Consider the following 9,023-nt stretch of genomic DNA (forward strand, 5'->3'; position numbering starts at 1 on the left):
TTTAATGCTAACAATTATATAGCAGTTTCTTGGTTGAAGTAATAAATCACCGTGGTGGCAGTGACAGGTGGTGACGATTACAGTGACAGATGAAAATGATGGATGAAATATGCTGTTTAGTCAGTCTTAGTCCATTGTTTTAAAAGCATTTTTGTCATTTGGCTGTCCGTTGGCCAAATCATCTGTCTGTCAACGACGGACAGCCGTTGGTACCGACGGACCGCCCACCTCTGCCTGTAACTGCGGTACAAACACCATCCAGTTATTTCTGGCCTTTCTGGCACTGAATGCTGTCTCTGAATGCAAACAATCCCATTCTTTGTAAAAATGTTTATTTTACAAAAAGATGTAAAGATCTTTTGATATAGTTCATTGGAACTGTGTGGGGGATGACCTTCTCAAGATGTGACTGTGCCTTTATGGTACGGAATAAAATCATCCGTAAATTGAGTGCCTAAAGTAAATTACGCAATCAGAAATCTGAGCATAAAGAAGACACCTCAGAGGCAGCCAGCCGGCTGGGGGAGGAGGAAAGAGTAAAAGGTAAGGATGCTGAAAACAAGGAAAAGCCTCCGTTTACAGTTTGGGCATCCTGGCTGCGTTGAGGCGCATGGGCACGCAAGAAGCACCAGCTGCGTAACGCATCTCTCTCAGCATGCCACTCCACTGCTTCTTGTCGTTCTCATACCTAAAGCAGAAGCGAGAGCTCTCACAGCTCGGTATAATCATGCCTTGTGCTATGTGTTGCTTTTAACGAGGACTTACTGCCAGACGTCCGTGACCTCTGTGGGAGCCACCTCTTTGTTCTCCATCTCAATCATGGCAAAGCCGCCCACAGCGTACAGAGCGCCACCGGTACTCACTAAGTTGACAGAGCTCCTCTCCTGAGGAAATTCTGCAAAAGGCTCCCACCTGGTGAGAACCAAGCAGGGGATAAGGTCGAGCAGAAAATAAATTCCACACAAAGTTAAACATTGCACCCACTTGTTTGTTGCAAAGTTGTATGTTTCACAGGAGGCGGTGAGCCCTCCTTCATTCACTCCACCCGCCACGATGATTTTGCCATCATGGATGACGGTCCCAAACATTGCTCTGGGTGTCTTCATGGCTGCCAATTCTCTCCACTCCGACTGCTTGTGGTTGTACACAAACATCTTGCTCAGAGCTTTGCTGTAGAGGACAAGGAAGTGTGAAGGAAATACATGTTCTCATTGTTGCTGCATTTTGGCTGAATCGGTGAAGCTTAACCTCGTTGAGGGCAACGAATCCCTCAAGTTTCTTATGCACACTCGCGGAACACTTCAGCAAATGGAAAACTAAATTTTACACACACGCTTTTATGGAAGCACAAGCACTAACACACTGTGTGGCAAGACCTCTTTACAACGCCTCAAACTGACTCGTCGAAACCCAGCAATTGGATCGTACCCATGTTAAGAACCACCGGGCGAAATCATTTGTCAATTTGTGATAGATTTCCATGGAAATACTTGTATTGGTCGCATGACAAATCCAACACATTTAGCTGAGGATCATGGAAATACTTGTATTGGTCGCATGACAAATCCAACACATTTAGCTGAGGATCTGAATAAGTGGTGATACCATAATTTATTTACATATTGTTGTTTAGAATTAGGTGTTTCAGCTTAACATAATGATTGTGATCAATTCATTGCAGTCATAGTAAAATAGTATTTTCATTTTTTTTTAATTGTGTTCATCTCTTTTTCATTATAAACGTTATGCTTTCTATATGCTGACTAGATCTTTTTTTTTTTTTTTTTTTTTTGCATTGGGCCTCTCGTGCTTGAGTTGTTGGGAGTTGAAAAACAAAGCTCAATCACACCCTGGAGTGGGCATTGATTGGCTATCTTTGCCATAACCATAACCTGATAGGCTCTAGTTGTGAGTGGGAGAGTAAGTTCAGGGGCAGAGGGAATATGCGAAAATGGAAGCGTGTGTGACAGTTGTCAGTCCGATGAATGTTCAATTGTACTAAACATCCTAATTTAATTAAACACTCCAAAGGCACCTTTGATAAAGGTAAACTGAATCTTTGTCAGAAGGAATTTGCTTACTTCAGAATCAGCTCAAGTTTAAGTGCAAAGCAGCCAGTTGTTATCACAGCTATAGCAAAGCTCTTGTCAAGCTATTGTCTTGTGTTTGAGGACGGTCCCCCAGTATTTGTAGTTGTTGTACACCAATCTTTTGATCTGCTACAATAATAAGGTGGTTGAAAGTTTGTTTTTTTTAATCTCAGAGAGCTTTAGGCGGTATTAAAAGAAGATTAATAAAATAATGCATGTGAACCACATGACGTCTGTCAATCAAGATAAAAATACGCTGAAATGTTATCTGTCAACGATAACGTAATGCAATTAAATTGATCAGGTTAATCTATTCCAGTATTACGTTGGCACTTACCTACACTCATCGACAAATTTTGCTGCTTTTATGGTCGGGAGCTATTTATTCCAAATGTTTGAGGTTTGTTTTGCATGAAGCACTTTATTGTGGGTGCATGAAGGACCCTTGTCAAAGAAAACTCAACCGACAACACCGACACATTGCCGCTTCACACATACAGCGTATATATATTTTTTTCAACTGGAACTAACACCTGCTCATCACTCTCTGGAGGAGCGGAGAATGTTGAATACGCAGACAGACAGAATTTAAGCCTGAGGCTTGAGGTCTTCTGGCAAAGCTGCAAAGCTGTCTATCTGATGCTTTAAAATGGAATTTTGTGCTGACGAAATAAAAGAATATTTTCTATTGCATTCCATGAGTGCAATACTGCATTACACGTATGTATAAAGAGCAGTAGTCTGTCAGGATAATATTAAAACAAACAGCTTTAGCTCATGACAGCAGTATTTTTCGCTCTATCGTTGGCCCTGTCTCTCTCTTGCTCCCTCTCTTTAGCACGGTAGCTCGACTCACTTATCATCAGTCTTGCCGCCGAGGCAATAGACCAGCCCCTTGTGGGAGACAACAGCATGTCCATGGATCTTAAGAGGGAGCTTCTTAGTCTCACTCCACCTCATCTTCCTGGAAGAGAAACATAAGAGTTTTTCTTAATGACATGCTCCTGCTGCGCTCTCTTCGGAGGGAATGGGAGAATGTGAGATGAATGAATGAATCAGGTGGAAATTTTCAAATGACTATGACTGGGGAGATAAAAGGAGAGGTAATAATTAAACTTACTCGATGTCATAGCACATGATTGTATCCAGCGACTCATTAGTTTGCAAGTCTTTTCCAGCCACTGCAAACAGCAGGTTGTCACTCTCCCCAATGCTGAAAAGACATCTCGGAGAGGGCATTGGCGGCAGGGCCACCCAGTCCGAGGCAAGTGGATCCAACTAGAGGGAAAGTGACAAGTGTCTGGGTGAATGTTGTGGAACCATATGCTTTCTGAACATCATACGTTCTCACATGGCTGGATCACCATGAAGGAGTGAAAAGAAAGCCATAGCCAATGGGCTAAATTAAAGTGTAGTGTTAGGGGCCACACTTGATGACCCATTTTCTTTAGAAAATGTGTGCGAACTAACTATGTCCCCTGGTACAATGACGGGATGACTAGAGAGCAATAGGACAGTGGTCCTTAACCTTTTTTTAGTGCTGCACCCCCTGGGAAATATTTTTTCAGCCAAGTTCACCTTAATCAGTGCAAAGCATTTTGGGGTTTAAAAAAAAAAAGACTTAAAACACGCCATTAGCATCTGATTTATTAAAAAAAAAAATCTACCCTGTCCTCTTTTGGATGTTATCAGAAAGAACTTCATGATCAATAAAAAAATAATCAACATAAGAGAAGACATCTGTCCACAGAAAAATATTAAATGTAAAGCATCCTCTTTTGGATTACAGAATAGAGATCTGTTCACACACATAAATCATTAATTTAATTATTAATAAATATTTGTTCACAAAAAATAATCATCATCAAGTGTCGGACCTGTTCTCAAAAAGAAATAATTACAAATAAATAAATAGAAATAAATAAATAAATTTGTCCACAGAAAAATATTAACCATAAAGTGTCCTATTTTAGGATTGCAGTAGAGATCTCTTGACAAATATAAATCATGAACTTAATTATTTTTTAAAAAAGTGTCCCCCCCCAAAAAAAACAATGTAAAGTGTCAGACCTGTTTTCAAAATGAAATAATTATAAATAAATATTTGTCCACAAGAAAATATTCAACTTAAAGTGTCCTCTTTGGGGATCATTGTAGCTATGTGTTCACAAAAATAAATCATTAACTTGACAGGTAACACGTTGGGTCAAACCATTCTAATATGGGGGAGAATCTGGATTTTTTTGATAATAAAATTGAATAACCTACTGAACAGGAAATTTGTTTTATGAAGTTATATTTTCCCGAAACAATTAATAATTGAATAATTATTTTAAAACGATTTTTGCATTTGTTTTTTTGTTTGTTTTATTTAAAATCTCGAGTACCCCTCAAAGTTCCTTTAAGTACCCCCATTTTAGAACCACCGCAGTAGGAAACCGACATGGAGCCGGACTGTAGAACAGATAACCAGTTCCGTATATTAGGTTTTAGATGATCCGGATATTGGAGACGATCAACAATCAAGGAAAAATGGTCACTGATCCAATCAGAAGATAGACCATTCTATTCACTCATTCAAACAACTAATTTACTGGACAATCAACTCCTGGTATCCATATGCATTTGGGGCTGGGCCAGCCCACAAATAGTTAAAATTGGTGTATAATAGACACCTAATGAAATCACTTGAGAGAAAATAAAATCAATAAAGTAATTTCAATAGTTCCCAAAACGCTCATTACATTCAATACTCGGGAAATGAGGGAAGGCCCCCAACAATTCTCTCATGTTTTTAATACATTAACAAAAAAAGAAAAAAGAAAAAAAAAAGATAAATAAATACATGCTGGGAACCCTAGGGTTGTTTTTCATTGGCGGCACAGAATGTCCCCAGAAAGAATATGTTTGCATTTGCTTGTGTTTTGTCTTATTTTGTGGAAGAGATCAATGATATTAATCCGGTAAATTATTATATTACACCAATTATAAATATCTGTAAGATTGAGCCGACTGAATGTACAGCACATGTAGTAACAAGGTAACAAATACCTGAGAGAAAAAATGACACATAAGTGTGAAGTGTTCTTCCGCCTGCTAATCTACGAGTTTACATATTGCTTATGTAAACTTAAACCCCACAAACAAAAGTGTTGACTGGAGAAGCGGCCTACCATGTAGAAATAACACTGGAGAGGCACGTCCTTGTTTTCCTCATCCACAAACAGCCCCCCGATGATGTAGAGCTGGTTCTTCTGTGATGTGTGACTGATGTGGTTGCGTGGCACCTGCTCTGACATGGCCGCCAGAAAGCACTCATTCTCGTTCACGTCGTAGGCCACGGCCGCCGAGTCGTTCACCATCAGAATGAAGTCCCGTGCGTACATTCCGTGCCTGCGGTTATCGTTCAAAAAGCCAGGGAAAGGGCTATCCTCCTCCGTATTGCTCCCTTCCTTAGCGGCCCCTTCCTTTTTCTTGGGTTTCTCTGGAAGTTTCCCCTTGAAGGCGTCTCGGATAACCTGAATTGTCTTCTGGAGTTCCGGGTCTGCCTTGATCATCTCATCTGTCTCCACTTTCTCTTTAAAGTACTTCTCAGGCAGCAGGCGAAAGCGGATGCAGTTGAAAGCATCTTTCAGGACCTTGACACGCTTATCCTTATCGTGGCGAGCCCAGGCCATGACTGATTCAAACACGACCTCCTCCTTTTCCACATTTAGCGAATCACCACCGATGACGGCAAACAGCTCGTGGGCTGCCAGTTTAAGAAACTCCTCATCTTTATATAACTGCTCAAAGTGGTCGGCGATGAAGTTGCGAGCGGCGACAGCGAGCCGGGGACAGCTGAGTACAAGGCCCATCCTGAAGATTGCCATGCAGTTGCCCAAAGAGATTTTCTTCTGGAGGTAGTTGACGCAAACAGTGAAAACCGAGGGGATCTGGAACTTGTTTGCAACAGCGATGATATCCTGAACGTTGTCATCGGTGAGGTCAATCTCAGCGGAGTAGAGGTACTGAATTATCATGTCCAGAACCGAGGCATTGACATCCTCAAGGACCACCTCTTTTGTGTTCTCCACTTCCTTGCCGTCTTCTGTAAAGAAGATCTCCCTGAAGTAGGGGCTACAGGCAGCCATGATCAGTCGATGACACGGGAGGCTACGGTCGCCAACCTTCAATGTGCAATCCACAAACTTGTTCTCATTTAGCAGTTCTTTCAGTCCATCTTGGAGCAGAGTGCTCTGAAACAGCCGCAGCTCCTCCTTGATGGCGTTGGGATCCATGATGACTGAAGACTGGAGAGGATATGTCCAGAAAGGAAGGAGATGTCGAGCACGGGTCCTTTGGGCAGTCAGTCCTGGCTGAAAAGGGCAGTCATGAGAAAAGGGTGTGAAACCCCTGCAATTGAATCCAGCTACCCCGCTAAATATAACTGCCCCTGTCTACCTCATCCTCCCCCCCAGGAATCCGCCTGCGCCAAATCACTGCACAGGACCAGCCTTGAACTGACCAGCAGCTGTTGCTCCAGATGGAAAGAAGCAACTGGTAGCAGAGGGTGTGCCATGGTGATTCAGCTCTTCAAGTGTCACAGGGCCAGATTAGAGTAAAGACAATAGTGTCAGAACCCTGGAATAGCTTGACTCTAGCAACACTAAGGATATATTTATAGCTGCTGCTGTCACGTACAAAATAGGGAAAGAAATCAAAGGTTCGCTCGACGGATTGTGTTTTGACGGTGACTATATCTCTGTCAAACAGTCACCCCCCCAAAAAAAACAACATTTTACACCCGCTTCTTACTAACTGATAAGTCCAATAGATATATTTTAGTAGAAGATTATTAAATGCAGCTTAATTTGTTGATTAATTAATTTGTTTTGATATGTTGTACAGGACAAAGGTTTGTAGAGGCTGTGTGTCCTCCCTTGATGAGAGGCGGAGTCGCTGGCGCATCTGCCGTCCCAAGCACAGCCGGAGAGGGAGAACGACGCCGGGTTATTCCTCACCTCTCAATTGTTCTCGTTCCTGCGATTCCTTCCTGCGTCCCTAGTATTCTATATTGAATTTTTGTTGTACCTTGTGTAGTAGGCTTTTCTTCCATTGTGGAAGTTTTTGGTTGCTACTTTTCTCCAAGGGCGTCATTCTCCTGGACTCTGCCCCCTCTCCTCCACTTCAGTGTGTATTTTTTATCCAGGCTACTTTTACGTCTCTCTTTTGGTTGTACGTACAGTGGGCCCCCGTGTTACGACATTAATCCGTTCCGCGGTTGGGGTCGTAAGGCGAATTTATCGTATGACGGGCAATCCAAACAGCTTTAAATGCATTTAGAACGCCAGGTAAAAACATCAAAATTATACATACATATTAAAAATTGGTACCAAAATAGTATACATGTATACAATCAGAAAACATCATAAATAAAAAATATAGAAAGGATTTATTTACCTTTGAGTGTTGCCCATATTCCCTAATAATGGTTATCTCCAGCATCATTTCCATATAAAACATCTTCTTACTTCTCTCTTTAACATCACTAGCAATCTTGGGAGCCATGGCCAACCCTTTCAACGTTGAATTAAGCAGTAAAATGCACTATAAACACATTTTTGTAACGACTTGCAATCGAACAAAGCTTTACCGTTCCGCCATTTTGGAAACAAGTGAGGCTGACCAATATCAGACCACCACGTGAGGAGACACCGACCAATAGCAGACCAACATTGTAGTCACGCTTTGGATCGAAGCAGTTAGACGGCAATAGTAAATGAGTGCAATTACCTGAAAACGCCAGCAGATGGCGGAAAAACAACACAAATACAGCCAAGCCCCTAGGATCATGAGTTGTTTTGGTCACATAACCAGGAAAATGTCATAAAGCGGGGATGAAAACAACTCAGTATTTCTCGTCGCAACATGAAAATAATGTAAATCAGGGATGTTGTAACACTGGGGTCCACTGTACACTGGTCGGCTTGTTGAGCTTCCATCAATTTGTATTTTGTGACTTTTTCCACGCATGGCATGCACCCTTTGCTATTAAACTCTTTTGGACAGTTCACAAGCTTGCTCGTCTGCTTGAGGCCCACAATTCATTCGGCTCTGTGGTTACATTGTGACAGTTGTACCCTAAAATGGCTTTCAGTTCATTGGTGAGCTTTATCAGGCTTAATGAGTAGAACACCTTGCTTTACTAATGGAGTTGGTGTCATTGGTTGTGTTGTACTAAAGTCAGGTTAATACACAGCTGAGAGCCCTTTTGGACAACTGTTAAAATTTGCATTAAGGCAAGAACTAATTAGCTGGCCCAAGAAAAATCAGTGGTCATCATTACTTTAATATTTTGAATGAGGTGTGTGTAAACTAAACTTTTGGCTGTGCTGTACTTTTTCAGACATCTAAAATTTACAGTAAACATATGATTCCGGTGTATCATTAGTTGATTGTAGCTAACAATGATATGAAACATCACAGTATTAAAGGGTTTTGTCCTACGACTTATCCGAAACTTTGACCCATTTGGCACATATTTACATTGTTTTTTGTTTTTTTTTTAATGTACATCAGGCATGTCCAAAGTCTGGCCTGAGGGCCAATTGCAGCCCACGTTCACATTTTCTCAGGCCCACATCCTCTATGATTAAATCAATAATATGCAGTCCACCAACACTGTTGACCAATATAAAATACATGTGTACAAAAAAGCTACCGTATTTTCACGGTCATAAGGGGAATTTAAAAGTTTTAAATTATCCCCCAAATCGACAAGCCATCTCCTGATGCAGTGCGTTTAATGTGTGCACCGAGTTCCAAAATCTGCGAATGTTGCAGAGTGACATCAATGAGCAATCCGCTTGACCGACTGAAAAACTTTCCTGCCCACACACCGCTTAGTTAAGAAAAAAAACAAGAGTACATGCTAGAGGACAGAATGCATAC

At 41.4% G+C, this 9,023-nt stretch overlaps 1 protein-coding gene across 1 annotated transcript; it reads right to left on the minus strand.

Moving 5' to 3' along the window:
* Window positions 1-243: 243 nt before the first annotated feature.
* On the minus strand, window positions 244-6,467 carry LOC148427818 (kelch-like protein 41b). The gene is made up of 6 exons (XM_088407522.1): window positions 5,264-6,467; window positions 3,211-3,368; window positions 2,947-3,054; window positions 985-1,170; window positions 766-912; window positions 244-688 (listed from the first exon to the last, which is right to left on the minus strand). Exons 1-6 carry the CDS (start codon window positions 6,368-6,370, stop codon window positions 577-579), a joined length of 1,818 nt encoding a protein of 605 aa, XP_088263648.1. The 5' UTR covers window positions 6,371-6,467; the 3' UTR covers window positions 244-576.
* Between the last annotated feature and the right edge of the window lie 2,556 nt (window positions 6,468-9,023).

The sequence above is a fragment of the Hippichthys cyanospilos genome, chromosome 2 (genome assembly GCF_059441005.1).
Source record: "Hippichthys cyanospilos isolate Australia breed blue-spotted pipefish chromosome 2, RoL_Hcya_1.0, whole genome shotgun sequence".
Classification (NCBI taxonomy): Eukaryota; Metazoa; Chordata; class Actinopteri; order Syngnathiformes; family Syngnathidae; genus Hippichthys; species Hippichthys cyanospilos.